The sequence below is a fragment of the Aspergillus pseudodeflectus genome (assembly GCF_044049435.1).
Source record: "Aspergillus pseudodeflectus strain CBS 756.74 chromosome Unknown BJX68scaffold_41, whole genome shotgun sequence".
Classification (NCBI taxonomy): Eukaryota; Fungi; Ascomycota; class Eurotiomycetes; order Eurotiales; family Aspergillaceae; genus Aspergillus; species Aspergillus pseudodeflectus.
This window is the reverse complement of record NW_027263817.1, coordinates 69998-83194: the sequence shown is the minus strand read 5'-3', so window position 1 is coordinate 83194 and position 13197 is coordinate 69998. Positions and strand designations below refer to the sequence as shown.

General features: G+C 52.2%; 5 protein-coding genes across 5 annotated transcripts in view; 2 read left to right on the top strand and 3 right to left on the bottom strand.

Annotated features, from left to right (window-relative positions):
• Positions 1–186, bottom strand: part of BJX68DRAFT_242961 (uncharacterized protein) — a 568-nt gene extending 382 nt beyond the window's left edge. The window contains exon 1 of the mRNA XM_071041077.1: positions 74–186. The gene's annotated coding sequence lies outside the window, so the exon portion shown is untranslated. The remainder of the gene's footprint in view (positions 1–73) is intronic.
• Positions 187–255: 69 nt separating this feature from the next.
• On the bottom strand, positions 256–2976 carry BJX68DRAFT_242960 (uncharacterized protein). Its single transcript, XM_071041076.1, has 3 exons — positions 2251–2976; positions 1847–2203; positions 256–1792 (listed from the first exon to the last, which is right to left on the bottom strand). Exons 1-3 carry the CDS (start codon positions 2961–2963, stop codon positions 316–318), a joined length of 2547 nt encoding a protein of 848 aa, XP_070896101.1. The 5' UTR covers positions 2964–2976; the 3' UTR covers positions 256–315.
• A 249-nt stretch (positions 2977–3225) lies between these two features.
• On the top strand, positions 3226–6338 carry BJX68DRAFT_269637 (5'-methylthioadenosine/S-adenosylhomocysteine nucleosidase family protein; the record flags this gene model as incomplete). The annotated part of the gene is made up of 5 exons (XM_071046402.1): positions 3226–4270; positions 4329–4517; positions 4573–4955; positions 5021–5848; positions 5901–6338. The coding sequence occupies 5 exons, from the start codon at positions 3226–3228 to the stop codon at positions 6336–6338; spliced, it is 2883 nt and encodes a 960-aa protein (XP_070896100.1).
• A 2393-nt stretch (positions 6339–8731) lies between these two features.
• BJX68DRAFT_148286 (uncharacterized protein) lies at positions 8732–10197 on the bottom strand. Its single transcript, XM_071036623.1, has 3 exons — positions 10098–10197; positions 9097–10028; positions 8732–9026 (listed from the first exon to the last, which is right to left on the bottom strand). The coding sequence occupies exons 2-3, from the start codon at positions 9886–9888 to the stop codon at positions 8904–8906; spliced, it is 915 nt and encodes a 304-aa protein (XP_070896099.1). The 5' UTR covers positions 9889–10028; positions 10098–10197; the 3' UTR covers positions 8732–8903.
• An 877-nt stretch (positions 10198–11074) lies between these two features.
• On the top strand, positions 11075–12871 carry BJX68DRAFT_257107 (POT family-domain-containing protein; the record flags this gene model as incomplete). The annotated part of the gene is made up of 2 exons (XM_071043284.1): positions 11075–11164; positions 11204–12871. 2 exons carry the CDS (start codon positions 11075–11077, stop codon positions 12869–12871), a joined length of 1758 nt encoding a protein of 585 aa, XP_070896098.1.
• Between the last annotated feature and the right edge of the window lie 326 nt (positions 12872–13197).

Below are 13197 nucleotides of genomic sequence, written 5' to 3'. Positions count from 1 at the left end.
CCCCGTTTCCTTTTACCAGACCTGTAGCTCCCAATGTTTTCGCTTACGGATTAACTAAGTGATGGAAGGGCAGGTGCTCCGAACGCTGTGCAGGAAGTAGGTCGTATGAGGATTGGATTTGGGACTCGGGATGACGGGGGCTTGAGCTTTTGGTGGAGGTTTGTGAAAAATACGACGATACACGCCCTTGTCATTCACATTGCCTTGGACCAAGGTGCAGGTGCAGGAAAAGAAAGATCACGTAAAGAAGATATTGCCATTCTTCCAGGTCAAGAGTTATCATTGTCAAATGAAACCCTACCTGCATATCCTACTCTATATCGGATCATCTTGCTGTTGTTGTGCTGTCTGCGTATGAGCAGCTTGCTGGCCTTGTCGCTGCTGGATAGCAGCTATATGGGCACGATCTCGCTGCATAATATCTCGTACATACTGCTTAGCCGCTTGTTCAAGCCCAGTAACGTATTCCTCTGCAACCTGGGGCGGGTATTGTATAGGCGGCCCATACTGATGCATTAGACGGGTTGCCATATCCTGCCTTAGTCGTAGTAATCTCTGCTGATAAAGTTGAGTGTACCGCTGGGTGGCAGCTATTCTCGGCTGCATGCCTGACGTGCTTTGCGGATGCAGCAGATCTTGCTGATTTTGATTACTATTTGCTTGAACTGGTGCTACTGGCATCTGCTGCTGATGCTCGGCGTTCGTAGGAATGCTGTTTTGAAACCTTTGTGTCTCTTGCTGCTGGCGGGCCATTTCCATTTGTTCAACTTGCGCGCGCATCAAATGAGCTTGGTATGCCTCGGGGTTTGGAGATTTTTGTTCCTGAGATCGAGGATTTAGCTGCTGTGGCGGCTGCTGCTGCATGACTTGTAGTTGGTGGTTTTGAATGTTTTGCTGTGCACGCATGTTTGCTTGCAGCTGTGCAAACTGTTGAGGAGTAAGAGGGCTGGCACTTATCCCATGCTGAGCGAGTAACTCCCGCCTTTGCGACAAAAACTGTTGTTGCTGTTGGGGCGTAAGAGTAATATCCATACCCATATGTGGTGTTCCCCTCATTGCCTCGTTCGTCACAGGTGTTTGGGCTGTTGATAAGCCTGAAGAGCTTGCGGAGATAGGGGGTGCACCAGGAGAGCTATTACGCGTAACCGGAGTTGCTTGGGGTATTGCTGGAGCCGCCTGTGTTGGCTGCCCCACGCCATACTGACTCTGCATCTCTGCAGGATGTGAACCATTGTCTGGCGCTGTTGATGGTCTGGGTGGGGTTAATTCCGAAGTGTCTTCCAATGGCGCAATTGGCTCGCATTTGGAGCTTTCTCCTGGCCTTGTTTCACCTGCCTTGAAGTTCAAGGAAGCGGCGGCATTGTCAATGTTGACGGAATCAGAGTCTGCCTCACTGGAGTCATCCCTCGGAAGGCATGCCAACGAGATTTCCTCCAGATGTTGGCCCACATGGGTTGTGTATGCCTTTCTTGTGTTCAAATCGTCTTGCAAGCATAATTCACACCGGTAGGTTTCACAATCCGTGCTGCAAATGGTCTCCTTTGCCTCCGAAAGAGCCGCTCTTAAGCGATGTTCACTCCAAGTAATCCCATGTGTTGTGATCACATGTTCCAGAAAAACACCTTCAGTGTCTCTAGTTGCGTTGCATGTAAAACAACGATACTGAATACGGGAGAAATGGTGAATAAACTCGTGATCAGCCCAGTCCCTTCGGCTTCTGAAGGTCTTGAGAGCATCTTTGCAGTCTGGCTGGGTGCAGATATATGACTGCAAATCAGAAAACACATGCATCCTGTTTTATCAGCACACGATCTCTGCTAACCGAGGTAGATGCCTAGGGACTCACTTCCACTGGATACGATTCCGCAAAGATACCAGTTTTCCACAGTAGGGGCATTGAAATGGGCGGCCGTTTTCACCCTCTTGAGGAAGAGGTGGTACCCTCGGGCGTCCTTTCATCTCGTCTCCGGTAGTCGAAAGGAAGGAGGTATGGGAGACCATGGTGGGTGCGTAATTTGACCGGGTAGGGTTTGTTGTCCCCAAGCCCGAATCATGAAACAATGAAAACGGCTTGAAGACACTGCGGGTGTCCTCTTGATCCGGTGCTGTAGATATGTGGTCAAGCACTCTCCTGATTCGTATCAATCCTTCCCAGTTCGCGTTTGCCAACCTCTCAACAAGAGAGTTCGGAGCCTTGGCAAACCTGCGCCTAGTGTCAGCTGAAGAAATACCATAGGCGAAAGGACATACCGGTCCCTAATACGCATGGCGAGAGGTTGCGCAACTTCAGATAGGTGGAAAGAACTAAAAAGGCGGAGCTCTGGATCATACGACCTGCTCTGTAGAGAATTCAGCTGCCGTTCGATGACTGGTGACAGGTCCATCAGGCAGCTGATATGGCTATGTAGCCGTCCGTAAAAGTTATGGTTCAACTGAGAAACGTCGGGCTGGGACTCATCTGAGGAAGATCCGTCCGATGAGGAACTATATATGCCTTCGTTAGAAAGGAGTATTGTCCCCTTCTCAATGAGGATTTCCAGTTCGTTCGCTAGCAGCTGTCTCGGCCCCTTCTGTTCTTGAGGAATAGGGCTTGTCACATTTTCTTTCTGGATTCTAAGCAGTATCCGGCCGATCTCGCAGAGGTTCTCAACCACACTAATTTTCAGGTCGCCTGTCTGCTCCAGAACCGTGTCCATGCAAAATGGTTCGAAATTCTCGATCCAGAGTCGGAGTTGCGCGATGCTATTTTTCATGGCTGTTTTTCGCGGACTGCGAGGCTGCTTTTTCAGATGACTTGTCCATAGCTCCCCGAAAATAACTAAGCACGTTTGGTAGAAAGCCTCGATGTATCCAAGATTAGGATTGAGTATAGTTGAGACCGAACCAGTAGACGTGCTGGATGTGATCCACTCATGGACAGCTTGGAGCACGGGTGTGGTGGACATCCTGTTGTTGGTATCCATTCGAGTCCTGTCCTGGCCCGACAATGCCCAAGACTCGTGCTAGCGCCCGGCGGGGTAGAAACAGCAAGCACATGTCATGTGACTCGTCCATGTGACGCATGGCTTGCCAATAAGATGTAGATATCCTGTCAGCTTACGCCCAGCTTTCTTGACCCCGCCGCAACCATCGGCACTAGTTTTCTCCTCATTATCGTCTGGACACAGTCATCGATGTCGTTCTTTTATGTCTTTAGAACAGCCTAAGCACCATTGCAACATCAAGATGCCCGCCAAGCCGAGACACCGAGGTGACTTTCAAGTTGCAGTCATTTGCGCGTTGCAGTTGGAGGCTGATGCCGTGGAGGGATTATTTGATCACTTCTGGGATGATGGCGGTGCTCGATATGGGAAGGCACAGGGCGACCCGAACGCGTACCGATTCGGGACGATTGGGGATCATAATGTGGTGTTGGTGTACATGCCTGGCATGGGCAAAGGCCACGCATCAAGCGTGTCGGCAAGTTTTCGCTCGAGCTTTGACCGTATTAGGCTTGCGATAATAGTTGGGATTTGCGGTGCAGTTCCTACAGCAACCGAACATGGAATTTACCTCGGAGACGTTATTATTGGCGACGAGATCGTGGGCTACGATCATGGCAGGAGATATCCAACTGGCTTGGAGATGAGAACCGACACCATCAGCAAGGCCAATGCGGAAGTACAGGCCTTTATACGGAAGGTAGGAACCCGGAGGGGGAGTGAGAAGCTTCTTCTCGGGGCCCGTCGTCACTTCGCACTTTTACAAGATTGCGACCAGAACTACACTCGCCCAAGCCAGGATCGCCTGTTTCACCCAGACTACCACCACAAGCATCACAAGCCTTCCCGCTGTAGACGGTGCAGCAAAGACAAAGCGTGTAAAAAAGCCCAAGAAGCCACCTGTGAATCTCTTGGCTGTGATCCTAGCAAACTGATTGCGCGTTCACGCGGCTTGCCCAGTAACCCCAAACAACCTACTCAGGCGAATCATCAAGATTTCAATGTTCATATCGGGCGGATTGCTTCTGGAGACTGCGTTATGAAGTCTGCAGAAGAGCGAGACCGAATCGTCGCACTTGAGCATGTCCTCGCATTCGAAATGGAAGGTTCTGGCATTTGCAATAATCTCCCTTGTATAGTCGTCAAGGGAGCCAGCGACTACGCTGACAGCCACAAGGATAAAGTGTGGCAGAATTTTGCGGCTGGAACTGCTGCTGCTTGCATGAAAGCATTGCTTGAAGAGTGGACGGCCAGTGACTATTCTTACCCGCTTCCAGTTCCGATTCAAGGTATATCCTTTACATATTTGCGCCAGTTGGTTGACATCAGCGCTCATATCTGCTATAGATTTATCTAATAGCTCGCGGCACGAGGACGGACCTACAAGAGTTGATACGCCCTTCCTACAGAATTCAAATGGCCTGAATGGTAAAGTCCAACCTCACTTCGATGCCTGCTCCTACGAATCTCCGGCCTGCGGCAGTTGCATTCGCACAGAGTATGGGCAAACAGGCAACGAACTTACATTGGTATCAGGTACTCACTGTTGAAGGCGCCTATCGTCCCTACGGAAAACTAACTTTTGTACTAGTTTTTCCAAAAATCGATGCCGCCTTTCAATTCGCACAGGAATGTATCAAGCAGTACCGCAAGCAGTTGCCACGCGATATAAATGTCAAGACCACACTGAGGACTCAGCGTGTAGTTTTCTCCAGTAATGTGCATACCATGGTGACAGATGCCTCGAAACTTTTCGACATCGGGCCTGATATCATCAAAGATCCACATCACCCTATATGGAATGACACATTGACGGCTCAGGGCTTGATCAACCATCTCGGCCCATCATACAGCGTATGCCTGGAAGTTGGTCTAGCCATTCAGGCAAAACTTCAGGACTTGGCGTTGATGGCTACCACCGTCTCTAGTAACACATTTGCAGTCTCTCAGAGGGCAGCCTTGCAACCATTTAAGGTAAGACTTGTTCCAAAATCCGGTAATGAAGTTTAGTCGGTTAACTAGGCTATCTGTCTTTCCAGGACGCGTTGGAGGACTTGAAGTCCTTGATTGGGGTGTTCGCATCCTTTGTGGTACCCCGCGGAGAGGCTCGGCATCTTGATACACCGCCAACTCAGAAAGAAATGAAAATCCCACTTGAATTCGGACACTTCCGTACTGTCCAGGAAGCGGCTCGCAACCTCTACAATGTCCTGGGCGTAGCTTGCAATTCCCATGCAGCTCACGATGCGGATTTGTCTCTTCAACCAACACTCGGTGGAACATCCAGTCAAGTTCGATTCGACCTCGCCATTCATGGTCCGAAAAATATCAAGGAAAACAATTCACCGAGGACCATCTGGGTTAATGTCGAATCTATAATGGAGCCAATTGAGAAAAGCACTCGCTACGATCTTCATTCCTCATCCCCAGAAGCGTCAACCTTCAAAAGGTATAGGGAAGTTTATCGAGGCCCATTGGCAGAAACTCTCAAAACGCCAAAGCGTGTTAGATTCCATACTGCGTTGCCCGGTCCTCCAGTGCCGGATCTTACAGCGGAGGTTCTCAGGGCCATTCCAGACCTCTATTTGCAGAGGAATCTATGTACAATTGTTGAAAGGCTCTCTAGACAGCGCCCATTGAAATCTGGGGACTGTATTGGCCAGCTTGGAGCCACACAGTCGTCCCGGCATTTACTGTATATGGGGAACAGAAAAGCCAGCACTCCCATATCTTTGTCGCAATTGCTTCTGCTGTCAAGCGGCGACTCAACAAACTCTCTCGGCCTCTATGAGCGCGTCCGGCTCTCCAAACATTTGGCGACTGCTGTTCTTTACTATCATGCCACGCCCTGGCTTGATAGGCCGTGGGTGCAGCGGCGATATCTTGTTCTTTGGTGAAAGCCACGAACTTCTTGAGCAGGGTATAGATGCCGTGCCATACATGAGCACTTCCATCAATGCCGTGGGTTCGTCGACCGATTCAACGTCCGTGTCATCCGAATACGACCGTATCATTCGCAATTCAGTTCTCTTTGGCTTGGGCATCATGCTCCTAGAGCTCGCCTATCAGGCCCCTATTCGGGATCTCCAGAAGCCAATCGATCTAACTCGGGGACAAACGCCAGCCTTCGCTGACTATTTTACTGCTCATCGTCTGGCAGAAGGGAGCAATTCCAAGATCAGCCAGACGTTTAAGAACATTGTGAGAAAATGCCTGCACTGTGACTTTGGCCATGATAGCGACTTCAAGAGCCCTGCTCTTCAGAAGGCATTTTACCGTGACGTGATCGGAGAGCTAGAGAGACTGGAATCGGTCTTTCGGGAGCTTCAGCTTGGCGAGTCGGAGACTCATTCTTAGTGCTATGGTGTTCCTTCCCTTCCGCCATTTTTCGAGGCGACTGACTTGTATATCCAGGGTTCTCCGGGGGAGCTTAAGCGTAGCTAGCGGTTTAGTGGAGGGTGATGTTGCTCGACGATTATAGTGCTGTATATTAGCGCTGGGTATTCATCTTACTAGTATCCGATCGTCATGAGTGCATCCCAGCCTAGTATATCTGATTGATCGTCTGAGATTTAGATGGCGAGCTGGTTTGATTTCGGAGGTGTGCAAGAGGATGGGCTGACCAATGGAAAAGTCAGTCAGCCTTAACCTTTGGACAGACGACTTCATCCCGAGAGCCGCTTGGAACTATATATCCATTGCACTCGCCGAGAGACTCGCCTTGTGAGGAATGATGAGCCGGATTAGGATAACGTGCAGAATGGTATCGCGTAGACACCCAGTTGTGGGCTTAGGCACTGGCGCGAGATGCGGTGGTGGAATCCTAGGTAGTGAAGCTGGTGGGGATGAAGATAGTCCTTGAGGTGTCTCGTGGCAGGTTTCGTTTGGTTCAGCAGTTTGAACCCATCTACGCTACAGAGTGTCGCTGCCCAGGTATCAGAACCCTCGTTTCCGCCGAGGGAGTTCCGACGTTGGATACAGCTCTGATCCCATTGAGGTTTCTCGCGTGGTTGAATAGGACTGTCTATCACGAAGCCCTCTCCAAATCCTCGTATAATTGGCCCACACGAAACCCCGCCGGAGTTGTTGCGTTGATCGCGATTACTTGTCCGTCAATGAAGCATACCTAACAGCCTTCAAGTAACCAGATAGCTCAATACCTCAGAGCATGTCTGGCGCCGCATCTTGCCAATTGCTTCTTTTTCGGACTTTTTATTGAGGCGACTATTGGAGGGCAGGCAGAAACATCAGTAGAGCTTAGGATATATATTTTTCGACCGTATACTTTGGGTCGGTCAACCACCTATATTCGTTTGGGGCCAAGTGCCTTTTCTCAGACGCAGTTGATTCCCCGGCGACTGATAAGAGGGAGAATAGTACTATAACCATTCCACGGCGTTCACTGAGAAGGCATGACCCAGTGCTAGCACCAGCCACACTGGCTATACCGGATGGTGGGATTCGCAGCTCTATTCAAGATAGACCAGTGTATGGATCCACTGCGTCCCACAATTTGAAAGCGCTTACTCCGAGGGCGACTAATCAATACCTACCCGTAATATATATCGGATGTCCTCGATTTCCACACGCGGCGACCAGCCCGATACCAGCCCAACCTCCTCGACAAACATAGAGAATGTGATTTTTTTGGCGCCCTTTTCTGGCGGTGCGAGCTGGGAGCCGTACCCACCAAGTTGATCTTGTTTGGCCCTCCCCATGCTAGGTACTGACGACAAGGAGTCCACTGCTAGCCACTCTGCATGCGGCTGATATCTGTCGCTTAAATGAATATAAAGCCTTTCAAGCACATGGCTAGCTAGCTTGCGTCGTCCTGATACAGCAGCTGGTGTTTTTTAAGGGTTTGACAGCCAGGGGTGCCGCGGGGGTTTAGTAATGCAATGCATCAATAGCAACAACGTCCTTCCCCACATCCAAGTATGAAGGGGGAACTAGTGCTGTAAAGCACAGGTAAAGAGATACAGACAGGAGTGACCCTTAATAACCTGCCCCGTGGCGGTGGGGATGATCATAAGGATGATGGGTAGGGGCGTGGCGAAGAGGTTCCCGCGAATCTATCACCAACCGAATGAATCGGCACAGATCGGTGCAAGCGGATACGAAGTACTACTAGGGAAGGGACGAAGGAGCCCCCCGCGCTTGTCGTGTCGACCTCTATAACAACCTCCCCTCCACGAACAAACATCCTGGCCATGGGCTTCACCGTCACGAGGGTATTTAATCCATTATAATTTTGCCCGGTGTGAACCAATCCTGCTTACGCTAAGCGCCGGGGCATACAATGACGTGCGACGGTGAAAGCAGAGTGAGGGGGTGTTGCGCCGCAAAGATGCCCAGGTATATCTGGGGTAGGCGCATGGTTTCGCGCGGTTGCTCTGGTGTTGATTTACATTATCCTGCTATGACTGCGACTGGGGTCTTGCTTTTGACTGACACCACAAACTACTGCGGAGAGCCCTGCCGGATCGCGTCTGGAACTCGGGATATCGCAGCGCTTGTCGCAATGTGCCTCGGGATGCTGATATTGCATAGGCGGGTGATCCGGCGAGAAACTCGGTAACAGAGGCTATGCGACAGAGATCTGGAGACAATCACTGTGGTCGTGGATAACGAGCATGGAAGACAATATTGGATTAGTAGAGTGTCGAGTACGCGTCTCAGGCGCCGAGCCCACCACCAAAGGAGCCCCCGACACTGATATACTGAAAAGACAATTCATGCTAGAGAGTCGTCAAGTGACAAGCAGGCAATCTCCGTCGCTAACCACATCAAATGGTACGATTTGCCTGCGTACTATAGATTGCCTGCTTACCTCGCCATCGCCTCTCACTGCGCAATTGACAATTCGCCTTCGAAATGGCGTGCAGAAATCAATGTCACCCTACCCATATATCCGAGGATATCTCACGATTCAGAGGGTGCAATATCGTCTTTTGCTTCGGCATCCCAAGCGTGGTGTGGTCTGACGCTGAAAGGCGCCAGCATCATGAGTCGAAATTCATCACATCGCTGACTGTTGGATCTTGTCTAAGTTTCCGAATTTCATTCTCAGCACTCGAGTCATTGTTAATTATTCTTGGTTCCACTCAATAAAGACCTTATCAGCCGAGAATCCACCTCCTATTCTAGATAGACGCTGGGGCCAAAAATGGGTTTGGCCCACTTGGAAACCCAGAGAGAAGTTCAGAACTGACAATCTGACAGGTCGGCGGCCTGACCTGCAGGAAAAGTTTAGTCCACGGTTGGTGTGGAAGTTTGGAAGGCGTAGGGAAACTTTTTGGGGCGGCGTCTGTGCGGACTTTTCCGCCACCCTGCAGGAGGCCGAGGCTAGATGGAAATACCATTGGGGGCGAAGAGTATGGAGTACAGAGCCCGGAGTATACCATGGCCTGTGCGAGGGTTCAGACTTTCGATTTTCGGAGGAAGAGTTTCTTGATCGTCGCAAAAGTGAGACCATCAACAGTACCGCGTGATGTCTTTCCAAGTTCCAAAGTCCAGCGATAGGGCATCTTTTTCCAACTTCGCTTAACATTTTGTCTTGGCAGAACTTACGATGGTAAGGCCATTTACAAATCAGCCAGCGTGATACGATCCTTTGTTGGATGCTCTCGAACAGGCGGGAGAACTGAACAGATATCAGGTCCTTTCCAAGTCGCGAGGCTTGGCAGGTCGCACTGGTCCAGGACGAAAGGCTGACTTGGGAAGATGCCCCGAAGCACCGGCTGTGGATCCTGAATGCACGAATCTGATTGCTGTTCAGTGTTTGCCACGACACCAACACCCCGCAGCCGCCGGACTCGTGGCGAGGTTGGATCTTGGAGAATTCGGATTGGAAATCAGTCGTTGTGCGAGATTTCAGAAGACATGATTGATCCATTTGGGTTTTCATTATGCCAGCAAAATCTCCTGTTGGTCTGCTCTCTGGACCTGGATGCGACTCCACTTGATCATGGTCGACTCGCCAGTTGTGGGTCCACCCCCGGTTGCCAGCACCCCAAAGGTTGGAGATACGAGGTTAAACCCAACTTCCTGTTTAACAGTTAGTACAGAATGAGGTCGCATCAACCTTGCTGCAGTCAAACTTAAATAGATTGCCACACGTTCGTCGGGGTAGACCACTCGTGGTGAATGCAATTCCTGCGCAGACATTAAGCGAATAGGCTCTTCGCCCCACAGCCCGAAACCGCCAAGCTCATTCTCGACTCGCAGCATTGCTGAGCCGTGGGCACGAGACAGTCCAAGGGTTGGCATTAACAATGTGATCTTCTGGTCCAACATTGGCAGTTTGGAGCAGTCTTTGTGTCTGATCACTTTCGACGGTCTTTCCGTATGCGTATACCAGACGCTTTGGTACTTGTTGATAGAATCCCTGTCTAGTCTGAGACTTATCTCGTCAAGATAGTCTTATCTCGCGTGCTTCCCCGACTGTATCCGCTTTGCTAACCAGCATTGGCAGCCACGTTGCAGTGAGGCCGGCGGTATCCGAGACATGATATACGGGGAGAGATCACGACACTGGACAGGCTGATTGCGCCAAGGCTGGCGGAAGATTCCAAGAAGAGCTTATTGGCCCGACGCCCAGGCCACTCTGCATGCTGGCAGCTGCGTGGCGACAAGCCGTTGCTTAGCTGGAGGGGGATATTTTGTAGATACACCTTGTAGATACTGATATTATCCTGCCAATTGGATATACATTCCCCTTGGCAAGTCAAGCCGTGATAAGGATATTGGCAAACCTGGGCAGGAGGCACGCGTGCAGGGGCGGCTTCAGCCGACGGGCACTTGGCGCAGCGCTGGTGGCTTGAGCGATGTAACTATGAAGCAGCCAAGCAGGCCAAGTCCGTTGGCTGTCATTGGCTCCTCGCTTGTCCCGACAGCATGTTGCAATCACGCCTAATATCGCAAGATCCCTCGGATGTCCCTGGGTTACATCGCCCACCCCGGCCAATTGAGCACGCCCCCCTTATCGCTTCACACAGGCTGCGACACTTTTAAACCTCGCTGATCCCTTCTGTTCTGCCCACGGTGCAGGGTTTTCTCATTCCATCCTCGATCATCCTCCTCACCTCCGTATGATGGCCGCCCACAACGACATCGCCGTCGCGCACGACGCCCCAGGCATCGAGCCTGTCGGGGCCGAAAAGGAAATCCTCAAGGCGCCCTCGGTCCAGGACAGCGAGGTCCTCGAGGGCACCTCGACCAAGTCGATCGAGAAGCCCACCGACGAGGAGCTCAACAGCCTGCGCCGCGTGTCGGGAAAAATCCCCTGGATCATGTGGACGATTGCCTTTGTCGAGCTGTGCGAGCGTTTCTCATACTATGGGTCCGCCGTCCTGTACACCAACTTTGTCAACCGCCCGCTGCCTCCGGGCTCCACCACGGGCTCTGCCCCCGACGGCCTCCCCGGTGCGCTGGGACTGGGCCCCAAGGCCGCCCAGGGAATCAGCTTGACCAACCAGTTCTTCGCTTACCTGACCCCGCTCATGGGTGCCTGGATTGCTGATGCGCGATGGGGCCGTTACTGGACTCTGCATCTGGCCATTGGTATCTGTACCGTTGCGCATACTGTCCTCGTCGCCTCGTCCGCCCCCAGCGTCATTGTCAAGGCCGACTCTGCCCTCGCTGCCTTTGTCATTGGCTTCCTCACCCTCTGCGTCGGCAGTGGTTTCTTCAAGGCCTGCGTGGCCCCCTTGCTCGCTGAACAAAACGAGGACGACCAGATCCGCGTCGAGGTCCAAAACGGGGAGCGCGTCATCGTCGACCCCGCCATCACCAACAGCCGCATCTTCCTATGGTACTACTTCTTCATCAACGTCGGCTCCCTCGGCGGTCAGATCTCCATGGTCTACGTCGAAAAGTACGTCGGCTTCTGGCTCGCCTTCCTCATCCCCACCGTCCTCTTCCTCATCGCCCCCTTTGTCCTCTGGTCCAACAAGAAGCGCTACCGCCTCTCCCCGCCCACCGGCTCCGTCCTCTCCAAGTTCTTCAAGGTCGTCTGGTTCGGCAAGAAGCGCTCCAACGGCATCCGCAACTTCGACTGGGACACCGTCAAGCCGTCCAACGTTCCCATCGAGCAGCGGCCCAGCTGGCTGACCTATGACGACGCCTGGGTCGACGAGATCCGCCGCGGTCTCATGGCCTGCAAGGTCTTCCTCTTCCTCCCCGTCTTCTTCCTCGCCTACAACCAAATGACCGGCAACCTCACCATCCAGGCCGGAACCATGGAACTCCACGGCGTCCCCAACGACATCATCCAGAACCTCAACCCCATCTCCATCGTCATCATGGTCCCCCTCATCGACAACCTCCTCTACCCGGGTCTCCGCAAGATCGGCGTCGCATTCACCCCGATCAAGCGCATGACCACGGGCTTCTTCATGTCCTGCGCGTCCATGGTCGCCTCCGCCGTGATGCAGTACTACATCTACAAAAAGTCCCCCTGCGGCTGGCACGCCAACAAGATCCTCGACGACGGCACCCCCTGCGCCCCGGCCCCCATCAACGTCTGGGCCCAGTGCCTCCCCTACATCCTCATCGGTCTCTCCGAGATCTTCACCAACGTCACCTCCTACGAGTACGCCTTCTCCAAGGCCCCGCTCAACATGAAGTCCGTCGTCATGTCCGTCAACCTGTTCATGAGCGCCATCTCCGCCGCCATCGGCCAGGCCTTCACCCCGCTCTCCGACGACCCCTTGCTCGTCTGGAACTACACCGTCATCGCCTGCATTGCCCTCGTCGGCGGCACGGCCTTCTGGTTCTGCTTCCGCCATCTCGACACCGATGAGGATAAGTGGAACATGCTGGCCAAGACCAAGTTCATTGGTGGGAACCAGCCCACTGCTGCGGAGCTGGACAAGGTTCGCGATGCTTGAGTTGCGTAGTTGATAGAGCGGAGTTGGGCAAGTGACCTGGGGTCCTTGTCGAGAGTTTGTGGTGGTGTGTAATATGATGATGAAGAGTTGCAGTCATCTCCTGGGGATGTACATAGTTTACGTAAACGGAACGCAATGTTACGTTGAGATGCTTAATGGCCATTATTAGGTGTTGACGACCACGTCACGAGTAATCGAAGTCTATTCTAAATAACCCTGTCTTGCCATGCCACTCCGTAATTACGTAGGCAGTCAAGTCACGAAGGGGTCACTTGGGACCATGACGGGTTCCTTGAAGTGCATGATTCGAGTAGCAGTACGATCCC